This window comes from Manis pentadactyla, chromosome 1 (assembly GCF_030020395.1).
Source record: "Manis pentadactyla isolate mManPen7 chromosome 1, mManPen7.hap1, whole genome shotgun sequence".
In the NCBI taxonomy this organism is placed as follows: Eukaryota; Metazoa; Chordata; class Mammalia; order Pholidota; family Manidae; genus Manis; species Manis pentadactyla.
In genome coordinates this window covers 196,422,922-196,449,186 of record NC_080019.1, presented here as the reverse complement: position 1 = coordinate 196,449,186, position 26,265 = coordinate 196,422,922, and the positions used below count along the sequence as shown (strand labels likewise).

Below are 26,265 nucleotides of genomic sequence, written 5' to 3'. Positions count from 1 at the left end.
TGCGGTTCCTGATACATTGATGGGCGCTCAGAAATGAGTTCTATACACACTGGTCAGCACCAGACACAGCCACTGCGGGCTCCTGCTACACAAGCTGCAGCATTCATGGATCAGCCAGGAAGACGTGCAGTTCACAGTCTTGGCTGAAAGCGGCCTTTATTCTGCCAGTGAACAAAGACCTGGGCAGGGGTTAGAGGGCCAGGGAGGGGCCGGCACGGCACCCAGTAGTGATGGTGACACAGGCCATGGGGCCTGGGCCTTGAAGAACCTCCGTGGCCGTGGACCCCTATGTCTGAAATGCTGAGACACAGCCTGTCACTTATGTCAGGAGCAGAGCCTGAGACTTTTCATTCTGATTTTTACAGTGAAGCGCGGCCAAGCTGATTAGAGGAGCAGACGAGACCAAGGGGCACCGACGCCCATCCCTGAGGGCAGGGCAGCTGCCTCGCTGGCTGGCCACCTCTCGCCTACTGGCCCAGAGAACCTCTGGACAGTGAGACTTCCTCCTCCCAGGAGTCCTCGGGGTCCGCACTCTGGTCCAGAAGGTGCTGCAACCTGGTGGGGCCGCACACACAGGGGTGGGGAATGAGCCGGTCCCTCACCCAACCAGGCAGCCCTGAAGACAATGAGAGACAGCTGTGTTCAGTCCAGCCATCCCCACCACCACCACGCCTGAAAGATCAGGGAAGGAAAGCCTGACTTTGGAGGCAGGAGGTGGGGAATCACCAGGCAGGGAGTGGGCTCGGACTGTCACGCTGTGGGCAGCAGACCCCAGGACAGAGACACAGTGCTCGCGTCCCTGTAGGAGGCACATCAGAGCAGGTCCAAGCTCTGTGGGTGCTATGGAGCAGCACAGTGACCTTCCATGAGCCCTGAGGTGTCTGTGGCTTGGTCCGCGGTTGGGGCAGGGGTGCCCAGCACGCACTCACAGGGTGGGGCACCCAGGCACCACAGCAGAACCCTGTCCGGTGGCTGGAAGGAGCATATGTCCAGGCTATGTGTGAAGACTGAACTCAATCAAGTACAGCAATTGTAACCTCTGCAAAGCCCTCAAAGGTGTCACTGACTACACAGGCAATGGTATTTTGCCATTCAAGATGCTCAGAACTTTTGTGGATGGAGGAAACACAACTATTAAGATAAAAACTGAGGAAAACCTCCCTCACCTGAAGACTCAATTATCCAACCAAAGCATCCAGTAAGCAGAAAAGAAGAACTAGTCACAGATCTGGGCTTAATCTGTTGACATTTCTGAATTTTAAGAGAAGAGATGAATTTAATGCTACCAGAGAGAAAACAGAAAGGGGGTCCCTAGAAAGGAAAGGCGATGGCGGTGGCCTGAGGCAGCGCAGGGCACAGCAGGAGGCCTGGGGTCCTGCGGGGACCCAGGGCTGATGTCTGCAGGTGTCCACGCCCGCCACCCAACTTGAAGCGCATAGCACTCACCCAGGCAGTTTCCCTCCACCAGCAAAAACCCAGCCCACCAAGAACCATGCTCCGTCCCCCACTGAGGATGTGGGACTTACCAGGAGGGGCTTCCTGGAAAAGTTTCTAAAACTCAGGGTGGTCTGTCCAGACCGGGAGGTGGGCAGTGTCGGGGGAAAACAAGCCTGTGGTTTTAGCTTCTTGTGTCGGGAGCTTTATAGATATGGGTTAATTCTTGATGCTGAGATTTTTTTTAAGTGGTTCAAATACATTTGTTTAAAAATTAAGGGTAATCATTGGTTAAAACAGAAGTAAGATCTAGAAAGTCCAAGCCATCAGTGCAAAAAAGAGAAAAAGACAATTTCATCAGTCCAGCAAAAAGGGAGGAAAAACAGTTAGTGTGATGGACAGAAACACGCATACGGGGAGTCAGGATGCACCTGCGCCCTGGGTCAGTCTCGCCCGCTGCTCGGCGGAGTGCTGTGGCACGATCTGAGGCAGGTCACCCCTCCAGACAGCGGACACAGGGAATGGCAGTGTCACCACGTCCTCTCTCCCTGCGTCCCGGATGCTGCTGCCTGGAAACGCATCGCATTTACAGTCTGTCCCGTAAGGCTCTGCTATCTAGGTGCCAGTTAGCCACTTCACCCACACTACACAGCACTCCCACCGCTCTCTGCCGCACGCCTGGCCCTGCCGTGCCCTTTGGACTGCTGCCCCACCTTCCAGAGACCACAACCTCAGCCTGGACTCGGGGCTCGCTCCCCCCACGCCACTGCGTTTGTTGCTTTGCCATGACACTGGTGGTGAAACCAGCGCTGTGGGGTCTCCCCAGTGACCCCAGGGCAGCCTGTCTGTCTCCACAGCACCTGGAGCCGTGGCACTGGGAGAGTAGGGACACGAGTCTCTTCTTGGGCTTCCTCGGTGCCAGGACAGCAATCAGGCCTGCAGGAAATGACAGGGCTCCGAGGGACATGGGTCAGGAGCCGGAGGTGTCCTGAGACTTGCAGGTCCCGGGCCTGAAGCAGATCAAGGACGGGGCTCAGGAGGCTGTCCTTCCACACCACTGGCTGAGGTGCCACATGCGTGTTCACAGCAAAGGCCAGTGTGCTGCGACTCACCACCAAGAAACTCATAAAGCTAAACACACATTTGTGCTGAAGTGAAAATGAAATTCATGTTGCTTTGACCTTGGCCCATCACTGGGCCCCCCACATGTACCTGCTGGACAAGCTCGGGCTCAGGGTCTGGTCTCAGTGCTGGAGGCCGTCTCTGCTCTGCTGTGTGTCCCTCTGCTCCTCCCGTAGGACACATGGGACCCTGGGCGCCATCCTACGTCACTCCCCTGGCAACATGGGAATGACCTGTGCTGAGATGTCAGGTGCAGGATGTCGGGCAAACGCAGCACAAATGGTCATAAACATGCACACGCTCGAGGACCAAAGGAGACAAGATGTCCTGCCTTTTCCCCTGTCTGGGCCACTTGTGACATGGAGCCGCTGAGAGGCAGTTTTGAAGGCTTTGCTTAGGGCCCATCTTGCAGGAGTGCGGCCTCGCAGATCTCCTGCAGCATTGGGCCCTCAGGGCCTCTCCTGCCCGGTCCCTTCATCTGTGATGACGCCCGCATTGCTCCTGCTCAGTCACAGCTCTTCACACAGCCCGTCTCATGCTGGCGCACCGAGGGAGGGAGAGGCATGCCCGCCTCCCTCCCATGCGGCCCCTGGCTCTCCTTGTCCTGCTGCGCTGTCCCCCACTGCAGATGGATGGGGTGCCCAGTCTGCAGGTGTCTTCCCCAAAGCTACTTGCTGCACCCATCGAACTCCATTCAAGGAAAACAATGACATAACCCCAATGCTTCCAAAACGAGGCATTTATCCAAAGTAAAATAGTTCAATAGTTGGTGTTTCAAAATGGACATCGATGCCAGAGTGACACTGTCCACTGGCTCAGTCTTTGGGGGTATTCCGCTCCCTGCAACAGGAGAGCTGTCCTCATATTTCATAGAATTTTAACACACTCACCCAGAGGGTCATGCAGGGCACCCAGTCCATTCCAGTCACTAGGCAAAGAAACTAAGGCACAGAAGCCAGTAGTGGGCTAGAGCCACAGCAGGGCCTGGCCTCCCAGGCAGCTCAGCGTGCCCACGGCAGGTACTCTGCCAAGACCACAATGCCTGCATCTCTGGCTCTGGGGCCAGACAAGAATGAAGGGTAGATTCCTGTATTTGTCACATCATATTTTTAACAAATCTCCATAATGCACTGACAAATTTACAATCTCTGACTTTAATGAATTAACTCTATTTCCGTATCTTACAATTTCATTTAGAAAATGACCACCTTTTCCGATTTTAGTTACAGAAGCCATGTTGCTCAGACAAGACTATTCAGCAAGGCACTAACAGCTACTTCTGAACACTTCCCACATGCCCCGTATTTCACAGACAAGTGTCGTGAATACAGAAGACAGACAGGGTCAGTGAGGTGAAACAACGCGTGCTCCTCAGCACAAAGCAGAGACCGAGCAGGGAAAGTCGCTTTCTGGCTTGTGAGGAATGCCGACAGCACGGCACCCGCTCTGATGGAAGGTGATGGCTGCCGATGGTACAATTTCAAATGATCCTCCATCAAACTTTATCAGAATCTTTTTTTCCTTAATAATGGTTAATGTTAGGGCGCTATAAAATTTGATCTGAAACAACTTGTTTTTCTCCGTTCCTCACATAGTTTATGTGCTCTAAGAGACATGCTTTCAAATAAAATTCCACGTGCCTCTTCTCCAGTTAAAGACGTGCTATTAGCCCAGCTCTGCAAAGCACGGCAGAGTGCACACACCAAAGAACACGCTTTAGTTTAGGATTATGATTTTAGTTCTGAGCTTAAAAAAAGTAAGTAAATGTTATTTTGAAAAGGATAAAAATACCTTCACCATGTCCTGCTGGTGACAGGGGAAGCTAGGAAAACTAGGACCCTCGAACTCAAACGCTGTTGTTCACTTTAACTGTTTAGCCACTGAAATTCTAAAGAAAAACAGCAAACAGACTAGTGACGAAGGGCGTCAGGGAAGGTGCAGGGACCCCAGAGTCACCTCCTCATCCTGGGTGCATCTCCATTTTACCACCAGCATCCCGAGAGTGGGCCGGGATGTGAGGGGTGCAGCCCATTACCGAGGGCCCGTCCTGGGTGCCTGGCCAGCTCAGCCTCAGACAGGCGAGGCCCACGTGATTGCCACAGCTTCGGCCAGCCTGCTGCTGAGACAGGACCTGACCGACACACATCAGCCGGAGAGGAGCAGGGAGGTGCCAGGTTGGGCCATGATTGCTCAGTGAGGGGAATGTTTTCTCCCATAAGAGGTGAATCCCGTGACGGGCCCACTCAAATCTCTCTATGGACCCCCATGCAGCCCCATCCTTTCAGAACGGCCCAGACTTCCCTGAGGCCACAGAACAGCCTCCCTGTGCATTTTAGCCTCGAGACTGGCCACACTGGGATACTTGCCACTGAGCAGAGGTTTGTTGAGGGTGTAGAGAGGGGGCAGGTCGTCTATGTTTGAGATCCGCTGGTACATGGCCCTGGACAGATGATCCCCGTGATAGAGGCTGCCCAGGATGATGCTGGAGAAGTAGATGGGCTCCACAAAGATGCTGAGCAGCGAGCCCTGGACGCCCACCACATTCCACCTGCAGGCAGAGGAACAGCCTTCATTGGAGGGGGCTCAGACCAAGCGCCAGCCTGGCACATGCCACACTGCTGGCTACAGACTGAGTCCTGTACAGCGGCCCACCAACTAAAGGATGCAGTGAGAAACAGTCAGCTTAGTAGTTCAGCATTTTAAGGAGAAAAATCTACTTCAAAATCACCTGAGCTTTAAAACGGTCTCTTGCCATTATACTTCCAAGAGGACACATTTACCAAAGACTGGTCCTGAAATGGGGTCAATGCAGTCACGTTTCTCATGAGAAAAATCAAAGGGAAAACAAGCATTTTACTTCTAACAAAAATGACAGCTCTAGAGGAGTCCTTGAAAACAGTGAACTGGGTTGCTCCCAGTTCTTGGTGGCAACACTGAATCCAGCCCAGTTTGACGTGCAGGTGCAAATTGCCTGGTGCCTGGTGCCCCAGGACCTGGGCCAGCCTGGGTGTGGAGGCTGAGCACCCTGCTGCCACACTGCCCCTCCCATTGGGGGCCACAGCGGTGCCCACCAACCACACTGGGAGTGGGTGGGAACAGCACGTGGGCTCAGCAGACATTAAGTATGGCATGAGCCACTCTGGTCACAGACCTTCTGGGGTTGGGTTTCAAGTTCAGTGCACGCAGTCTCATGGGCTGCCTCTGCTCTCTTTCTGAGCCCTGCAGACAGCAGGGGTGGCTGAGCAGCCTGTGCAGAGTGTGGGGAGCGGCCATGCGCCCCCAGAGCGAGCAGTGGGGGTGAAGGCCACCTGAGGAGGGCAAGAGGGGGGTGATCTCAGGGACGGTTGGAGGGCGACCCTGACATTCAGCCTGAGATCAGGGCCTCGTGAGGTGGAGGGTGGCCAGCCTGGCCCAGACCAGGAGGGACATGGCAAGTCTGGGCAGTGGTCTCAGGAGAGTAGGGGTGCTGCTCAAGGCTTCGGCCAAGGCAGCACACCGGCTCACATAACGTTGCTGCGGGGGCGCATGGACCGGGCCTGTGTCTGAGGAAGTGACCATGGGACTGCAGGCGGAAGGCCGTGGGGGACTGCCTCCACACAGTGCAGGCTGGAAGTGGGGACGGGACATGGGGGCAATTTTAGGGACACAGAGGCTTGGGCGTGGGGAGCTGGAGGACTCTGGCCAGGCCTATGGGAGTGCGGGGTGAGGCCCACCGCTGTCCCTAGAGCCCCTCCTATACCCCCTTCACCTAGCAGGCCACAAGCTCCGCCTCTGCAGCCCATGTTCGTACACCTGTAGCTCGGGCCTGGGTCCAGGGGCCCCTGACCCTCGTGAAGCGGGCAGAAGGTGAGGCCCAGTGGGTCAGTGTGGCGAGCATGTGGAGCAGAGTGAACTGCATCTGTAAGGGCCCTGGCCCACGACTGACTGCCAGCTCTGCTCTGTGCTCGGGGTCACCTGCCAGCCTTCCTGTGGGGCTTTCTCCAGGGCAGACCCAGGAGCTGCCTCTGCTGGACGCCAGCCTCATCCCCTCCCAAGGTGGCCCCACGAGGGGTCCCAACAGCAGCTGTGGCCTGTGAACACCTGGTGTGACTGGTCCTCTTAATTTCACATCCTACTGGGGGAGCCTTTGCATCTCATTTGCAAATTCCTAATGAAAACGAGCCTCTTTTCTTGTGCTGATTTGATTTCTCTTTTGGCAAAGAGTCCATTCAAATACTTGGCCCAATTTAAAAATTACTTTTCCCTGTTGTTGAGTTTTGAGCGTCTTTATACTGTGGATGTCAGTCCTTTATCAGATACATGATTTGCAAATATTTTCTCCAAGTCAGTGACTTTATCTCATTCTTTCAACAGTGTCTTTCAAGGAGAAGCGTTTTTTAATGTGATGAAATCCAATTTATCCATTTTTCCTTTTATGGAGAGTGTTTTGGTATTATATCTAAGAAACTACGTATCCCAATTGCCAGGATTTTCTCCTGTTTTCTTCTAGAACTTTTACATATTTAGGTCTATCACCCATTTTGAGTTCATTTTTATATATTGTGCAGAATATGAAGTTCATTTGTTTGTTTTTACACAGGGACATCCAACTGCCCAGCACAATTTGTTGGGGACTATTCTTTTTTCAGTGAACTGAAACTGCACCTTGTTCAAAAATCAGTTTTGACCAAAAGTGAACAAGTGGATCTGAAATTAAAAATACAGTACCATTTACATTAATACCTCCAAAAATAAAACAATTAGGTATATATCTAACCTAAGATCTATATGAGGAAAACTACAACACACTGATGAAAGAATCAAAGAACTAAGTAAAGGAGGAGATATGCCATGTTCATGGATAGAAGAATCGAGATGTCAGCTCTTCCCAACTCCATCTACGGATGCAATGCAGTCCCAATTGAAACCCCAGCAAGGCACCTTGCAGATACCGACAAATTGATTCTACGGTTTATATTTATTATAAGCAAGTCTGGGCAGTGGTCTCAGGAGAGTAGGGGTGAGACTCCATCTCAAGGCTAAGCTTCCATTTTAAAAACCAGGGAGTTAGGACGTAAGATTCCTAACATACTTTATGGTAATCAGCCAATAACTAACCCTATCTTAAGGCAGGGCAAGCAGTCCTAAATGATATGTCCCCACTGCTTGTGATATAAGGAGTTATGAGAAATATATATTTGGTCATTCAGATGACCAAATATATATTTCTCAGATATATTTGTTCTTTATCCACAGGTCCTGAAAATACTTCAGAGCCATAGAGCTGAAATGGGTGTCTTGTTATGTGAAGGACAGACTTTTGGACCCACCCAGGGGCAGGGCAGGTTGCCAGGGGGACCAACCCTGTGATCAGAGGGTGGGAGCTCTCAGCCCCCAGCCCCCAAACCCCGGGAGGGGAAGGGCAGAGGGGCTGGGATTGAATCGCCCACGATTCAGTCAGCCCTGACGGCAATGAAGCCCTCACAAACACCCATGGGAAGAGTGTGTCTCTGCCTTGTGTCCTGCTGCTCTGCTGGAGAGGCTTCTATACTTGGGGAACCAGGAAGCTTCCACGTGCCACCGAGCCAGGCCCCAAGCTCCACGAGGACAAAACTCCTTTGTTTGGGGCCTTGCCCAGTGTATCTCTTCATCTGGCTGTTAAAACCTGTATCCTTTAAGGTATTCTTTAAAACTGGTAAACATAAGTGTTTTCCTGAATTCTATGAGCTGTTCTAGCAAATTCATTGAACCTAAGGGAGAGGTTGCTGTGAGGTATGGCAGGGACATGAGCCAAGCATCATGACTAACTCTTCCAGAAAATGATGAAAAATGCTGAGATACAAATAGTATAGTAAGAACAGAGGGACTCAATCTCAAGGCTAAGCTTCCATTTTAAAAACCAGGGAGTTAAGACGTAAGATTCCTAACGTACTTTATGGTAATCAGCCAATAACTAACCCTATCTTAAGGCAGGGCAAGCAGTCCTAAATGATATGTCCCCCCTACTTGAAGGCTACCACTGTCTTGGAGAACAGGACTAATAGATTCCTTGTGTCAAGTTTATCTTACAGAAAATCTAGAGGACAGACTGGATGGTAACATACTGTCTCTCACTGGAGACAAGACATCATGAGACCACAGCTTACACTCCCCTGGCCCTTTACCCCATTCTTGAATCCTCAAAAACCCAAATCCTAAACCTTTAATTGCACCTCCTCTCTGAGGTGGCCACACTCCCGTCTGAGTTTACCTGACTTTCTTGTTGCACAAGCCCATTGCACTTTGTCTCTACTCTTTTTCACGATAAGACAAGAACTCATCGACCTCCACCTCCAGAGGTGTCTCTGCCACTTTGCTATTTCACTCAGTTTTCTAGACTTAAGCACAATCTTCTCTCTTCCTGTCCTACTTCAAACAAGTAGGGAAGGGCTACTGAGATCTCTGATTTGGGCTTGCAAGTTCCTGTCACCTGGGTGACCCAGACGGAATTGCAGCTCTATGATGATGCTCTTTAGCGGCCTGCTGGGAAATCTCTTTGCTTTGGGGAGTTCTCAGAACAGAACCTCACTCCACCCTGTGCTCTGCAGCTCTCCCACATCCTGGGTGGTGGGGGCTTAGTTCCAATGCTGTGCAGATTCAAGCGGGCACTCGACGTCAGGTGAACCTAGGTCTAGGGGTTGGCAGAGGGTCTGCCCTGTGCTGAGCAGGAGTCCAATGAGCTTCCCTCTCCTCCCTCCGCTCTTCCCTGCTCTCTGCTGCCTCCACGGTTGCTGCCATTTGCTGCTACTCTCGCTTTAATGAGTTCTTTCCTTACCTACACTCATCCAACCTGTTCGTGAATTCTTTCTCAGTCGGAGTCAAGAGCTCTCTCCCAGGCTGAGGTCTCACCCAGTGCGCAGGGAGACCTCCCTGGATTAGACTGCCCAAGAACACTTGGAACCTCCCATCTGTAGCTGGTGGGTCAGCAGCCTGGGGCTTGCCACTGGCATTTGGAGGTGGGGAGTAGAGGAAAGTCCTGTAGGATGGAGCCCTTGACTGGGGATCTGGTGCTCTCCGAGCAGAGAGCAAGAATTGAGTCATGTCCTCGGACACCCTGCTGGTGTCTGAGAATTGCCTGGCAGGGTACTTGGGGAGGGAGCACACCCCCCACCCCACATGCACACACACTGGAATTGAGTCCAGGAACCCACATGAGGTAAAGACCCAGAATAGCCAACACAGTACTGAAGGAGAACAGAGTTGAAGGATTGACACTACTTGACTTCGACTTCCTACAAAGCTATAATGATTGTGATGTTGGGATTTATAAGAAATATACTTTGGTCATCTGAATGACCAAAATACATTTCTTACATATACTTGGTCTTTGTCCATGGTTCCTGGCTCACAGCTAAAACCCTAGGAATTTCCTAAGTCATGAGCGCCAGGAAGGTGTCTTTTGTTGTGCAATCAATGGGTTTTGGAGAGCACCTAAGGGTGGGGCAGCTGCCTGTGGGACCAACCGTGTAGCTAGAGGGACAGAATTTTCAGTCTCCCCCCCCCCCCGATCTCTGGGAAGGGGAAGGGGCTGGAGGGTAAATCCTTTGCCAATGGCCAGTGATTTAATCAATCACACCTGTGTAATGAAACCTCCATAAAAACTCAAAAGGACAGGGTTTGGAGAGCTTCTGAGTCAGCCACGTGCTGGCGAGAGTGGCACACATGGTTGTGCCTGCCCAACGCCCCAACCTGTGTGTCTCTCCCCGCTGGACACTCCCGAGTTACATCCTTGTATCATAAACCACTGATCCAGGGAGCAAAATGTTTCTCTGTGCTCTGTAAGCCACTGTAGCAAATTAATCAAACCCAGAGGAGGTCCTGGAAACTTCCGAACTATAGTTGGTTGGTCAAAAGCACAGATGGCAACCTGTTTGTGACTGGCATCTGAAGTGGGGGGGAGGGCAGTTTTGTGGGACTGAGCCCTTATCTGTGGGATCTGATATTTACTCTAGGTAGGTGGTGTCAGAATTGAGCCGGATTATAGGACACCCAGCTGGTATCTGAGAATAGCTTGTTGGATGTGTGGGGGATGGGCCCCCATCCCAGCCTCCAAAACACACACACAGTGGAATTCAGAACCCAAATCAAGAGAGCGTGGTATTGGCAAAACAACAGACAAAAAGAAGAATGAAACTGGATAGAGCCCAGAAGTAGATCTAACAAATACAGTTCTGATCTTTGACAAAGGAGCAATAGTAATTCAATAGAGCAAAGACAGTCCCTTCAACAAATGGTGCTGGAACAGCTGGCTGTCGACATGCAAAAAACCAATCTAGACAAAGACCTTACACCTCACAGAAATTAACTCAAAATGGATCACAGACCTAAATGTAAAATGCAAAACTATAAAGCTCCTAGAAAATAACATAAGAGAAAGTCTAGATGACGTTGGATATGGTGACGACTTTTTGGATACACCACCAAAGGCACAATCCATGAAAGAAATAACTGATAAGCTAGGCTGCATAAAATTAAAACTTCTTCTTGGCGAAAAACAATATCCAAAAAATGAAAAGACAAGTCACAGACTGGGAGAAAATTTTGCAAAGAAACATGATGAAGGACTGTTATCCACAAAATGCAAAGAACTCTTAAAACTCAACAATAAGAAAACAAACACTCAATTAAAAAAATGGGTCAAAGATCTTAACAGACACCTCATCAAGTTTTAGCTACTGTCAATAATGCTTCTATGAACATGGGTGTACAAATATCTCTGAGATCCTGTTTCCAGTTCTTTGGGGTACACACTCAGTAGTAGAATTACTGGATTACAAGGTCATTCTTCTGAAGAACCTCCATATGATTTTCCACACCAGCTGCACCATTTTACATTCCAACCAGCAGTGCACAAGGGTTCCAATTCTACCACATCCTCTCAACACTTATTATTATTATTTTTTTATAGTAGCCGACCTTATGGGTGTGAGGTGGCATCTTACTGTGGTTTTGATTTGCATTTCCCTGACAGTTAGTGCTGTTGAGCATCTTTTCACTGGCCGTTTGTATGTCTTCTTTGGAAATGAGTCTATTTAAGTCCTTTGTCCATATCTGCCCATTGTTGCTGAATTTTAGTTCTCTACATATTGTTTTGAGGTTTCTTACAAAATTAAATATACTCTTACCATATGGTCCAGCAATCACACTTCATTATATCTACCCAAAGGAGCTAAATAGTTATGTTCACACAAAATCTGCACACAGGTATTTATACCAGCCTTATTCATAACTGCTAAAACTTGGAAGCAACCAAGATGTCCTTCAGTAGGTGTGTGGACAAACTGTGATCCATCAGACAACAGAATATTATTCAGCCCTACAAAGAAATGAGTTATCCAGACATGAAAAGACATTGAGGAACCTTAATGAACATTACAAAGTAAAAGAAGCCAGCCTGAAAAAGCTACATGTTGCAGGATTCCAACTCTGTAACATTCTGGAAAAGCCAGAGCAGTGGGGACAGTAAGGAAGTCAGGGGCTGCCAGGGATGGCAAGGGGAATGAATAGGTAGAACAGAAAGAATTTTTAGGGCAGGGAAAATGCTTTTTATGATGCTATAAAGGTGGATACATGTTGTTATACTATTTGTCCAAACTCACAGAATGTACAACACCAGGTATGAACCCTATAAACTATGGATTTGGGGTAATTATGATATGTCAACATAGGTACACCAACTGTAATAAATGCCCCACGCTGGTGTGGGTGTTGCTGATGCAGGAGGCTGTGCATGCGGTGGGGGTAGGAAGAATATATGGGAATCTCTGTATTTCCCTCTTAATTTCACTGCAAACCTAAAACTGCTCTTAAGAAAAATCTTCAAAAAATGGTTAATATGGTAAATTTTGTGTCACGTGTTTTTACCACAATAAAATAAATCAGTGGTGTTTGTCTTAAACCAGCAATAATTATCCAGAGTATACAATAAACAATAGGACAATTCTCACACTAACAGAAAATATAAAGTTCTAGGAATTAATCTGTTGAAAATTACCCAACATCCTTGTGAAAAACTGTAAAATGACAGAAAGGAAAAAATTTAAATATGGACATACATACAATATTCATGGTTGGACTGGTTTAACTTAATGTTGATTCTTTCCATTTCAATCCATAATTTCATAATTCTGTATAAAATCTAAGCAAGACATTTGGAGACACTTGATAAGCTGATTCAAAAATATGTACAAAGAATAAAGGTTCATTAAAAAGCTGCAACAAGTTTGAAAAGGAAGAGCAAAGAATGCTGGTCTTACCCAATTAGAACTTCAAACATATTAAAATTCAGAATAATAAAAACTATGAATTTTGTGCAATTACAACTAATTATAGACTAACGGAGAATCAGAAGTCTAGAAACAGACTCATCAGTATGTAACAGTATAAATCAGAGGTGCATTCACAGGTCAATGAAGAAAACGAGGGTCATTCCATCAATGGTACTGGGAAAACTGACTCACTGTTAAAGTAATAAAGCTGAATTATTACATATAATACAAATGTACTAAAGGCTTAAATGTGAAAGTAAAATAATAAAGATCTTAGAAAAAGGTATAGATACACTCCTAATTTGAGGAGGAATGTCTTAAATAAGATCTTAAAAGTATAAATCCTATGGTAAAAACTTAATGGGTAAGATCACAAAAAAATTAGGGGTTTCTATTCAAAAGAAGATGACATGGACAAAGTTGAGACACTGATTTGGACCTGGAGAAGACATGGAAGCTCCTCAAAACATTAGGGATTACAATATAAACTATAAAAGGAATTTTGCAAATCAATATGAAAAAGGGTATTAACAGGAATCCACAGAGGGGTGGGCAGCTGAACAGACCCTCAACATTCCTAGTGATAAGAGACACGGAAATGAAAACCATGAAATACCAGTTTTGACATGGTGGAAACCAACCTCACGCACCACTGGACCAGTGTGGCTGTTGAGGGTGTGCCTGGCTTTTCTCTGGGATGTCATATGTGTGTATGACTCATGGATGGCAAAGGTCTGTAATGAGCTGTGTTCATGGAAATTCATGGCTGTACTGCAGAAGAGAATCAGAGGAGACCCAAGCTTCTATCACCAGGGACAGGGACGTAATGTGGCCTGTGAATACGATGGGCTCTTTGCAAAGGTCAGAAATAATCAACTGGCTGTTTATTATAGCATCAGGGATAGTTCTCAAACCCTGGGCTGGATAAAACAAGATACAGAATGGGATTTAAAATATACTTCCATTGCTGTATGTTAACAACATACCAACATCCCGAAATGACACCGCTGTGTATTTTTTCACACAAAGCATATGGAAGTAGACAGAAAAGACACAGTAAGTACACACATCCCAGTGTAGCTCTGGTCCACTGCAGAGAACAAAGTATGATGAATTCAGCTTATGTATTCTACATTCCCTGATAAGACCCACAATAGATGGTCAACATGAGACGCTCACCAGCCACTGGAAAGATGCATGTGCACATGGGACCTGGCAAAGGCTTCAGAAAGAATGGCATTTCTCATGCAAATGTGAGCCAGAGTGTGTGCAGAGCCCCAGCTCCTCGTAACCACTGCCAGCCTGGATGGCTGTGGGGGCTCCCTGCGCTGAGACACAGTGCCCATGACAGCCCACACCCCCACTGGCTGTCCGAGCCTGTTCCCCTTGAATGTGCGCTCTGTGTGAACGGGGCCATCACAGCCCCGCCAACTACAGCGAGGAGCTCTGTGTTCTCTGGGAGCAGTCTCAAAATGTCCCATCTGCATACAAGTTCACCCCAGCAGCTGTGTGGGGAAGCCTGTGAGAGGAGCCAAGGTGCCTGTGGACAGGCCCTGCGGCTCCTGCTCAGGACCTCAGCCCTCCAAAGAAGGCTGGGACCCTGGGGCAGGGGCAGGACAGACCGTGGGCAGAGTGGGCAGGGGCCTTACCGTGCCATCTTGTCGCTGCAGGACATGGTGAGCAGCCGCTCCCCCTGTAGCACGCCGTCCCACGTCTGAATGCTCGCATGTGACCGCACAGGGATTGTCCCCTCACCAGACTCTATCTTTGTCCGCAGCTGCCCTCTGGCTTTTCGATTCGGATGTCTGTCTGCTGGTTCTAAGAGAGAAAAACAAGGTCCAAGACCTGATCTACTTACCTCATGGAAAAGCGCCTCTAATAGCTCCCTATAAACTTAAAATGCAGCCCACACCCCATAAGCAGGCATTTATTCCACTTAAGATATACATGCAAACTAAGTATATGAAACTGGACTGGGCAGACATGATATAAACCAAATTCACAGAAGTGGTCTAATCAGGGGTTGAGGGAAGAAAGTGCTTCCGATTTAACAAAAATTATTTACTTTAATCATTAAAAATGAGCCAAAGCAAATACGACAAATGCCAAACTTTGCTCTCCTAGGATAGATATTTGAATTTCCCCATATTTTTTAATTTTCAAAAATAAATGATGGGGGTACAGAAATCCATCCACAGGAAGCAGAAACACCTAGTAGGCTGCATGAATGGGGGGACCCCGTTTTCTTCCTTATATCTTCACATATGGCGGTTCTCCACACTGGTATGTGTCTTTTTTTTGGAATAAACCATGCTCGGCTTGCAAGCAGATGCGTAGTACAAGGACCGCACGAAGGCAGAGCCCCAAGTGCAGAGAAGGGCAGAGACCACGCAGGGCAAGGTCATCTCTTTCCTTGTCGGACCAGCTTCTGAGATTTTAGCCAAATGCTTCGACTATATGAGTTAAACTACAATTCACCAGAAATACAGAAGAGGACATGCCTCCATACATATTATCCAAATTCAAATACTGTAAATGATTTTGCCTAATACCCTTACCCTAATTACTTAGCTTATTAGGATCAATGTTTTTCATACATTAAAATTTTCTAATTAAATTATTCATTGAAAAGAAAAGACTTTTGCTTTTATATACTCCCATCGGACCCACATTCAGGCTGAAATTTTAAACAAAGATGGGGTGTTAATGTGGGTTCCTTCTATTCTCAGTTACTGTGAAGCCCGCATTTTCTCCAGTTGAACCCGTCTCATACCTTCCAGAATCGGCTCGTGTGGGGAGAAGATTCTGGCATCTCCACAGGGAGAGGTGCTGATGTACAGATGGAACTGGACATTCTCCTTCAGCCTAAACCCTCCTCGCTCGGATTTCTGAAAGATGGATCTTTTTTGATCATCTTTGTTACTGAAAGGAAAAAGGTTGCAGAAATAAACTTCCAAGCTGTGATGGCTTGCACGTGCCACAGCTTACGATGGCTTTCAAAGGCCCGGGCTTTCTGCAGAGTGTGGGAGAGCTTGTGCCAGAACAGTCATTTCATACACTCACAACAATGAACATAGTTGTGGCCGCTCCATCGTGAGCATGCCATTGAGAGGCAAGCAGCCTTTCCCTCTTCTCATCGATAGCCTCAGAGCAGGAAGACCAAACGCCAGAAATGGCTTTATGAAGGAAAGCAGTTGGATGTATAACTACCTATTTTTATGCATGGTGCCTAGAGTACAAATGAACATCTTCACCAGGTAGGTTCTATTTACATTCATGTTGCACAAGAGCACACGGTCTTGCCCACAGACTTTAAACCTAGAGCTGTGCTAAGTGTAGACACACATGTACATGTGTATGTGTTTTATAACTTAGCCAACTTCATTTTGTAGCTTCAACACCATGGGAAGATGGGGTCCAACCACGGTTACCAATACAGTTACTATTTTAAGAGTTTTTCAGTGATTACAGACACAGTGAAAAGTTTTGCAATACATTCTGATAGGAAGGAATATTTTTTAAAAAGAGCTTCCTTTATTTACTTACTTAATAAACTTACTTTAAGTAAAGTTCAAGTTGTGTATAAAGAAATCTAAGCAAGGATCTTCGAGATATTATTTCTGCATGGCAGTCATTTAATGCAAGACCACGATCACTCATGTATTCGCCATTAATACATTTTGTTCCTGTAGAAACACTTATCACCTTGGCATCTTTAACATCTGTACCTGAAAAACAGAAGAGAAATCATCCCTCACAATCCCGTGACTTGTGTCTGTCTGTGCTCCTGTAGTCTGACCTGTGTTCCCAGCAGCCTGACTTCACATGTCAACAGACTGCTCGGCTCACCTTCAGACCCATCCTACCACCTGCTTCTTCCTGGGTAAACTCAGGCACTTGCTCTGGAACCTTCTGGGATGTTAGCCTTCCTCATGATTTAGTGCAAAGGGTCTCTATTTGAGGATTCCTTTTCTCCAACACTACCCGTTAGATACAGGAAGGAAGCACACTGTAATGGTAGGCTAACTGGCCTGGTAACAACCCTGAAATCACTATCGGAGCACTGAAGAGGCTAGGAGCAATGGCACACCAGCCCCCAGGGGGACGAAAGGGAAAGCGGCCGTAATTCACAGCGTGCTGGTCAGCGTGGTGGGCACGGAGCGATCCGTCTCACAAACCTGCCGACAGACCGCAGGCCACAGAGCCACATGCATCAGCTGGGCGAATGCTGCACTTGACACGCACGGGTGAGGCCAGAGCTAAGTGTGTTCACCTCCTTCCACAATGACTTGTGAGGTGCACACTCAACACTGCCACCATTTTGCAGATGAGGAAACACAGGTTTCCTGCCCAAGGTCATTCACTCAGTGGGGCCACATTTGGACTAAGTGCAGCTCCCCAGAGCAGGTCAAAACTATTCCTGTAACACTACAGGAACCGCTCGTGAATACAGTCACTTTCTCCAGTGAGACACACTCAGGTTCAAAAGATGAACATTCAGGGAAACGACATGGTGCAGCTCCTGAACCCGGCAGACGCTGTGAGGACGACCACCCCCTGGCAGCGTCCCCCCATCGTGCGATGAAATGAGGCGGACCAACAGCACCAGAGGCTTACCTGTTGTCATGACAACCCCGGAGAGGACTTTCCTACGAGCATGCGGGGAGGAGAAGTTGTCTGTCAGGTCACCAAACTTATCGAGGACCAAGCGGGCCACAGCATCTGCCAACACCTGGGGAGCATAGCAGCAAGTCAGGGGCATGGCTGCACCTGCCGGGGCCGCCGACATATGCTCCCCTCAAGGTGCCAGTGCCGGCGTCTCCTCTGGGAAACCACGCAGGGAAACCCCGCCAACAAGCGTGTGGGTGTGCGCCATTTCTTCACTCCTCGGGAACAGGTGACCAGCGAGCGTCCAAGGCTGGGACGGACCCTTCAACAGGGCTGCAAAGGCAGGACAATGCAGAGCCCAGCCACGGGAGCCAGCCTGGGCTGCCCCAGTCCCCAGAGCCCCAGCCCTGACCCGGGATGAGGAGATGCAGGCGAGTGTGGCCAGTGGCTCCCTGGCCGCCTGACCCGGCCCCCCAATGCTCCGCCTGGGCTCTCCTAGCTGCAGGGGCCACAAGCCCCTGAATGACAGGGCTCCTGGGAAAAGTGAGAATGTTCCTTTCCTGACCACAGGGGGGTGGGGAGCAGCTCGCAGCGATGAGACTGAAGACTCACTTGGCTTTGCAGGGCACCCCCTCTCAAAGGCACCCTCAGCTGTGTCTCTCGGTCACTTCAATGACTGAGACAAACCAGCCTGGCTCAGTCATGTCTTGGAACCACTGCAGATCGGAGCTCGTAAGGGCACTGGTCACATAGAGCACAAGACATCACAGTGCACTGAGCGCCACACTTTGAAGGGGAAGGTGTTCAGTGAGACACTTGGAACCCTTTGATCTAAGTACTTCCTGATCATGTGACCCTGTGCTAAGGGGGTGCCTCTCAGAAGCAGACGCACCTGTCAGATTTCAGACGTGGCCTTGTTTTCAAAGGCTTGTGGTTTGTCTTGGGTCTAAAGACCCAGTGTTATGGGAGATGATGCCTTGTGAGAGGTGGGTAAAGGGCCACGCTGGACACACATCTCACCAATCTACATTTGTCCTGACAATCAAATGGCCAAATCTAGTGTCCCTAGCTTGGCCCATAATAAAGCACTCTCAAAATGAATAGAAAAGCCATTCATCCTAAACGATGACTTGTCTGGAAAAAATACAGCTGTCAGGATGTTTTTCCTCTTGTCACTGCTCAGCAAGCACCTATGAGCCCCAGGAGATGGCACTGGAGACAGGAGGCATGGGCGCAGACGGGGCGGCTGGGAAGGGGCAAGGGCATCAGCGCCACGCTTGGGCACAGACAGAAGCAGGCGCTGGACCCCACATGACAGCACCAAAGATGAAGGACAGCACATTCCAATGATGTGGAAGAAAAGCAGCAAGGGGCTGAAGGATAAGTGGAGGGAACAGAGGTTTCCCTCTCACAAGATTAGGCAAACCTCCAAATTTTGAGAAAAGCAGGAACGTGGGGCCAGAGTTCAGAGATGCTCGAAGGCAGTCAGGCACGTGTGGGGTCCCTCACCCGCTGGGTGCAGGCGTGTCAGCACGCGGAGGGTCCCACACCCCTTAAAGAAGCCGCTCTCTCATCCTCTCTCCCTCTAAGCCTCGGGAGCAGATAGTGACAAGCGTAACATGCTCTTCAAAGTCAAACTGGCCCCTCCACGGCCCCAGAGAGAACCACTCGCCTGCAGCAACACCCAGGAGCGGAGAGGCTCCAGCTGGAAGCTGGGCTGTGCCACTTGCACAGAATTCACCACTGACAGAGCGCTGTGCACTTGTCACACATGTGGTCGGCTTTCTGATTTTTAAGCCTCATGTGCCACTGTGAATGCTGTGAGGGCAAAATTCACCAAGAGCAGGATGGCTGACCGAGTCCTTCAGTGGCTGCTCCAGGGAAACGGTAAGGGCTTCATCCACTCCAGAATGAACATTCAGACATTTTCCGTGGAAAGACAGGGGAGCCTGGAAGTAAGGCCACAAGGACTGACTGCGAAGGCCACCCCCTGGTCCTAAGGAAAACATGGTGACATTCTGAGCTACCTGTGAGCAGACAGAGGGCACACAGCCCCACTGCCTCAGGCCTTGCGGACCCGGGCCACAGATGCCCAGGAACTACGGCTCAGTGCCTGCAGAACTCGAGGCAAGGGGCATCCGGGGGGGCTGAGAGAGCCCCTGCCCACCTCCACCCTTCCTCTCAGGCTCGAGTCAGCAGATGCCCCTCCCTGCGAAGCTCCACATGACCCCCAAGCAAGGGACCCAGTGGCCGCCCCACATGGGTCCCAGAGCCAGGCCCGGGGAGTGGGCTGCAGGCCCACACAGGCACCCACGCACATGGGACCGCCAGCCACCTCCCTGCCCGCTGCAGGTCCCATCTCCACTGCAGAGCCCAGCATCGGGGATCACAGCATCCACATGATTCCACCCACTTCACATGCAACTCTGCTGACGTTAAGGGAAGACGGCTTGCATCAGACACCTTTCAACTCGGGCTGACAGTTTTTAGTGAACAGTAAATCTGAAAATAAAAAAGCACCTAGGAACTTGTGCCACTAATTTGTACAATTATAATATATAACAGTTCTTATGAATAATGTTGACAAGAGCTTACTATAGGAAACATTTCATTCATAAAAAAATCAAGATACTTTGAATGTGTTACTTCATACTGATGCTGTATGGGATTACTTCAAGCAAAATAAAATAAATTTTCTGCTTTTACAAATAAGAATTCGTGGTCATCTCAGGTGACATGGTATAGCATTACTCTAATTGTCCTCAAAGGCAAGCAAGAAATGGGACAATCTTGGACTCTCCTGCGAGGACACAAGCTATCCTATTGGCCAATTCGGGATCCACTTTCTCTGATCAAACCAATAAATGTTTTATTGTCAAATTCAATGGCATTCTGACAAGTGTCACCAAATAGAGAAGGTCAGATTTTCTCCCTAAAAGAGCAATTTCTGCAGGCGGCCAGGAGCAGGTGCAGGGTCAGGAGTCAGCGACTCGCTGTGCTTTTCTCTTTCACCCTCCCCTCTCCTGCACCCTCCTTCATCCCAGCTTTATCTGGAGGGTGGTGCAGTCTGAGACCAAAGGCAAGGCCAAGCAGGAGGGACCAGGTGGGGGACCGCGGTGCCCAGTGGGAGCCGAGTGCTCCAGAGGGCCCACCGCCCAGCCTCCAGCCAGCCTCGCGACTGCCGCGGCTCACTGCCCATGTGGGCTGCAGCCTCGGGGTAGCTGCCAGCCAGCCCCAGGCCCTGACCCCCGACCTAGGCCTGGCTTCTAGCTGATGACTGGGCCGGCCGGCAAGGCTGTACTCGGGGCTCCGCAGACAATGAATCTTGTACTTGAGATTCCCAGATGAGACACTATGCTGGGGCAAGGCTCCGGAGCTTCAGCCCACCCTCCCCTCTCCTCTGTCAAAGACCGCTACAGATGGGGTCCCCGCAGGGGTGAGCAGCACGGGAATGGCCTGGCAGACCACCGTGTGGAGTGGGGTCTGTCTGGCGAGTGCTGGCATCCCCCTGGGGGGCGGGGCTCCCGTGTCCCACCCCATGCAATGGCCAATGGCCTTGGAGGGCGTCCCAGGGACCACATGCCTGGTGCAAGTGATGAAAGGCTGCCGGGAGCTGGACTCACCATGACTGTTCGCGTGGGGACAGAGTGATGCTGCAAGGGGGGCCCCGTCCTGCCCGAAGCATCACGGGGACAGGCCACCATGGCGGCAGAGCCTTCCTCACCTGTGGTAAGTGCAGCTGCAGGCCCTCGCTGGGGATGGGCTGGCGCGACGGAGTTTGATCCAAGTGCAAATTGAAAATGGTCGCCAGGGCAGACTGAGCGGCTCGGGCCTTGGCGAGCTTTTTGTTCCTTCCCGAGCCCTCGAAGAACTGGCCGTCCACGACCACAGACATGACGAAGCTCTTGGCGTGGCTCTCCCCGCTCTCCGAGAGGAAGTCGTACTTCAGCCCCGGGCGCAGCTCATTCAGGATCATCACAGGGTTCTTTCCACTCGGGGGTGGGAATGGCGGGGGCACGGGCAGGGGCGGCTGGACTAGGCACGCAGGCACTGGGGACGCCGACAAGCTGAGGTCCCCGCTGGAGCTGAAGGAGTCGTCGCCGTTGGCACCCAGGTAGAAGGGCACCTCCGACCTGTTCGGGGTCTCGAAGCCGTTGAAGAGCGTGTCGGGGAAATCAGCCTGGTCAGATGTGAAGTCTGTGTGGGTGGACAGGGTCCTCCCCATGGCCAGGTGGGCCTCAGAGGCATTGGGGAACTGGACAAAAGACCGCAGAGCCTTCTCAGCAGCATGTAGCTTGGCCTTTTTCTTTGTGGGGCCCGAACCCTCAAAGACTTGCCCATTCACTTCGACAGACATGACGAACAGGGGCGCATGCACGGGCCCCGTCTGGGACAGCAGCGTGTACTGGAGGCCGGGCTTGATCTCGTTCAGCTGCATCAAGGCATTCTTGGGCAGCGCGGGCCCTGGCGCCCTCCTCCTCTTCTTCAGGCGGAACCTGACGTGGCCATTGCTGCCCTCGTCCAGGGGCCGCTTCCTGCTGGCGCCCCCTCCACCCCCATTGGGGAGCGGGCCGCCCTCTCCAGGCCGCAGAGCACTGCCGTCCTCGGTGGACGCGCTGTCCTGATGGCAGCTGTCCTTAACATCTGTGCTGCTCGGACCTGCGGTGCCCAGAAAGAGTAACTTACAACGCCTTCGTTGCAGGACCTTGTAAATGCAAAATTTATAGATTCCTTTATCGCTCTTTGTAACTGGTTAAGTGATGTGTGTTATACATTTTATTCCTTGCTGTTTGCGTGAACTACATGTTTAACCAAAGCACTGTCCACCTAAACTGAAATGAGTCATTTGACATTTTGCTAAGTTATGGCTCATACCATTTCTATCTGGTGTTACCAACTGCTTTTGCATTAAAAGGTGAGTTTTTAAAATAATTTTTTCTATGAGAATATTCTGAAGCATCTGGAGATGCTTACTTAAGCTTGTCCAGATGTGAGATGGCAAATCAATCCAGAAAGACCTCACATCAGCAAGTCTAGTACAGCACCGGCAGGTGTCTGCCGCGTTCCGGCAAGTCGTTCCCTGCCTGCCCTCCTGCTGTCCTCATGCTGGGCTTTAACCTGCAGCATCTCCCGGAAGAGGTAACCGGACTTAAAACATGCATTCACAAGTTAATTAGTGTTCCAGGTTTAAAATACTCAATCGATATGTGCACTTATTTGATTTAGTTCATTAATCAATCTTAGAAAACTGCTTATGTAATTACAGAAAGTATTCTGGCCTTTCAGAAATTACTTTTGAAGGATACAGCTTCATTTCTAATGCTCATTAAAAATTTTTTCATTGTACATGGGATTGATTTTCCTCTGAATCCTTAGCATATTCCCTGCCAGAGTGAAAAGGCACAGAAGGACAGGTATGAACTGAAGCTGCAGGCAGGCTATAGCTTCCCAACCAGAGCTGGAAATTTCATCTTCTTTAAAAAACAAATATTTCCTGGATTTATGGAATAATTTGGTTATCCTACCTTTTAAGGGCAGTTTGTATACACAGTTAATATTTTTAGAACTCTAAAGGTCATGACAAAATAGGATCTTAATTTCAAAAAGGGTAATTAAAAAGTGTTCAGTCTTGCCTTTAAGTCTATCAAGATTTTTAAAAAATAAGAAGCGATCCCTTGTTTTCCTGGTTAGTTCTCGTGGCCACAGGCCTCATGGTCATACAGAGCTTCAGGACACTGCCGGCAGGGCTGTATTCAAAGACCTACGGCTAGCTTCGGGAAACCCACAGGAAGTCTTTTAAGTAACCAAAATATTATTTACAATTGTAAACCAATTTACAAGCACCCCAATGTGGTGGTTCAAGGCTCTATTTCTACCACATGATGTAAAAGTAGATTCTCGTATGTGAAGTAAGTGATGGAATTGGGAAAATGTTCACTAGCTCTACCCATGGGGGTGCTTAACGTGACAGGAAGTCTAGGCGGCTGGCTGCCATTCCTGCAGTTAAAGTTCTCAGATTTCCAGGGCCGTCATCACTCCGCCGAGAAGGAAGGAGTGACCCTGGTCTAAACACACCCATGGGTGAGTGGGCTGGGCTCCGTGGCAGAGATGCGGAGACGGATGGCCTTTCCCTGCAGACTCATTTCTCCCACATAGTGACACACACACCACTTTTCCCAGTTGACAAAGCTGACGGAATGGATACTAAATTTTCATTTATAACATCCTCCAGCAAAAGCTCGATAGGTTACTCCTTTCGGTGCTCGAAGGAAACAAAGATTCAAAAGAGCAGAGCAGACAGAGTTGAGGTCAACAAACGAGCGAGAATATTATCGAGCACATGGCTGCTCACATCCTGATGCTGCTGCCACACGATCATCAGGGCGGAGACCAGATCAGTATGAACACATTCTGACATGCATTTGATCAAACACCCTCTGAAACAAACAAATGCATTCCTTTAAGGTAAACATAATCAGTATTGGATTGACAAATAATCTGGAAATTATAAGAAAAATACACTTTCTCTAACAGAGTTCACATAAATTCTAGGTTCTTATTTGCTTCAGAGGCACTGAACTACTGCTTATATTCCATCTTATTAAAAATGCTAATAGGTTAAGGAAAATAAAATATTAAAATTGGGAAGGCATCCCACTATTACAACTCTTCTCAAATAGATGCTCTCTTTACATATCATGCTACTTTATTTCATAAATGTGAATATTAATCATGATAAAAATGTTGGTTGCTTTCAAAACAACAGAAAACACAGGACTGGCATTTCAAAGTTTCAGCACTAGAACCAGTAGCTTATCTTTCTAGAAAAATCATTCAAAAGGATTCTTTATCTTGGTAAGTTACCAAGGAGCAGTCTGGGACAGTTACATAATCTACACACCATCACCATTCCCCTGAACCAGAGGACGGCCACCATGGACGATGGCCCACAGTCCTGACGAAAAGGAGGCCCAGGGGACATCGGCACACACACTCATCATGTGGAACAGTGAATGGGCAGGACGGGAGGCTGGGCTCTCAGAGGGCCTCAGGGGCCAGCTCCAGGGGGGACACCACCCCAAGGAAAGCCCCACCAGGCAGCCAGAGGCCTGGCACTCGCCGGCAGGAGGAGGGAGAGTCCATCCCCAAGGGCTCTGCATGGTAGCTGGTCCTGTTTGCTCGTGACTGCACCTCACAAGGACTGGCTTCCACCAGAGGACACTAGTGTGTGGTCTGTGCAATAAAGACCAGCCCACGCCATGTTATCCACAACAAAACCCGAGGGGTAGCCAGCCAGGCAGAAGTGTCTGCCAGGTGACTTCTGGATCACGGGCTGATGAGTGCAGTGCCAAGGCCCCGTTGGTCAGTTTTGGGTGAAGTCACGGGAAATGGGCTGAACTGCGTCCTAGTCAGCAGGGACCCCTTTCAGTAAGATGTCACTGGTCATTTAGACCAGCATGCTCTTCCTTGGGAACTGGGCATGGACGAGAGTGGACACACATGCGCATATCAGAAAAACCGCATCTTGTTATAATTTGCCTACTAAAAGCTCCCATTGCTGCGGGAGGATCTAAATCTCACTTAAATGCACTGCTATCTGGGATTTAAAATAAAACAGAAGAGAGAAGCATATTCACCAAGCTTTTCATAGAGAAAAACGCTGAGTGAGGAAAGCTGGCATATTCGAGGCTGTCTGTCCCCTCTGCCTGGAGTGGTGGAAAAGTGAAGGGGCCCAAAACTGAGCTCCGTTCACACCAGCTCTGGGGATCACTGGAGTCTTTGGGAACTTACAATCAGTGGACTCATGTGAGCTGGGAGAATTCGCTGTATTTGAAGGGAAAAATTGATGTACTGCCCAGGTATTTAAATCGATTTCAGAGGTTTATGTGCATGGAAATGTGGACCATTCCTATGAGAATGGCAGGGACTTGGCAGGGAGCCATGCAGCTTCATACACGAGCATCTGGAGGCTGAGGTTCCCTTCCTGGTATATGCGTGACGGCCCAGGACCAAGACAAGGACTGAGAAGTCTAGATTACGGCTGGATGGCAAACGCCCACAGTAAATACTGACACCCACTGCACAGAGTATATCAAAAATTAAGAACATGCCACTGTTAATAGCCCAGATCAGAGGAACAATCACGTTTCCCTAATTTGCTTCATTAAATAAATTTACAAAAACACTCAGCTTTCCATGGAAAATTAACTGCTTGATACTACATGACAGTCCCGAATCTTACTCATGTTTTCTTCATCTTCTACATCCATGGCAAAGCACTTTGGAGGGTGTCTTGATTGGTGGAGACTGTCTCTATCTGAAAAACAGCAAGAAGAAAACTCAGTGCTCTGTGGTGGGTGATATGAGGCCCGTGTGCTCTGGAAGTGTCGACAGCGCTACTGCAAACTGAGGCAAAGACCAGGAAGCGAGGACAGACCTGCCATGGGGACGTGGTTCCATGCTCCCAACTGTGGCTTGTTCCAGGCACCGGTGATCCCAACAGGACAGGACTCCGCTTAGGGAGGTGCCTGGGAGGGCAGAGGCGGCCCTGGCTCCCAGGGCTGGGGGCCCTGGGCAGCTGTGACCAGGGAGAAAGAGGTGACGGGACATCTTAGCAAGCCTCTCCCATGGAGGGACGAGATGCACCACAGCACCACAGACAGTGGTGGAACCCACAGTGGGCTCCATCCATGTGCCCTGGACCTGCGCTCTGGCAGGTGGCCTGGGTCATTAATAAAGGCACAGAGCATGGGCCACCTGGTGCTCCACTTGACTCCTCCCCTCCATCTTGAGGAGTGTCTCATATGGATGCAAC

General features: G+C 49.4%; 1 protein-coding gene across 4 annotated transcripts in view; it reads right to left on the bottom strand.

Annotated features, from left to right (window-relative positions):
• Positions 1-26,265, bottom strand: part of ADARB1 (adenosine deaminase RNA specific B1) — a 161,311-nt gene that overhangs the window by 20,807 nt on the left and 114,239 nt on the right. For 2 of the 4 annotated variants that reach the window (XM_036912085.2, XM_036912083.2), the window contains 7 exons: positions 25,693-25,767; positions 21,175-22,109; positions 17,460-17,574; positions 16,402-16,570; positions 15,616-15,764; positions 14,492-14,660; positions 4,923-5,104 (listed from right to left, as the gene is read on the bottom strand). In XM_036912085.2, coding sequence (XP_036767980.2) covers positions 4,923-5,104; positions 14,492-14,660; positions 15,616-15,764; positions 16,402-16,570; positions 17,460-17,574; positions 21,175-22,109; positions 25,693-25,720 — 1,747 coding nt within the window. In that variant the 5' untranslated portion in view covers positions 25,721-25,767. Of the gene's footprint in view, positions 1-4,347; positions 4,445-4,922; positions 5,105-14,491; positions 14,661-15,615; positions 15,765-16,401; positions 16,571-17,459; positions 17,575-21,174; positions 22,110-23,802; positions 23,888-25,692; positions 25,768-26,265 lie in introns of those variants that run through there. The other 2 variants (XR_008998762.1, XM_036912084.2) reach the window with 2 other exon arrangements.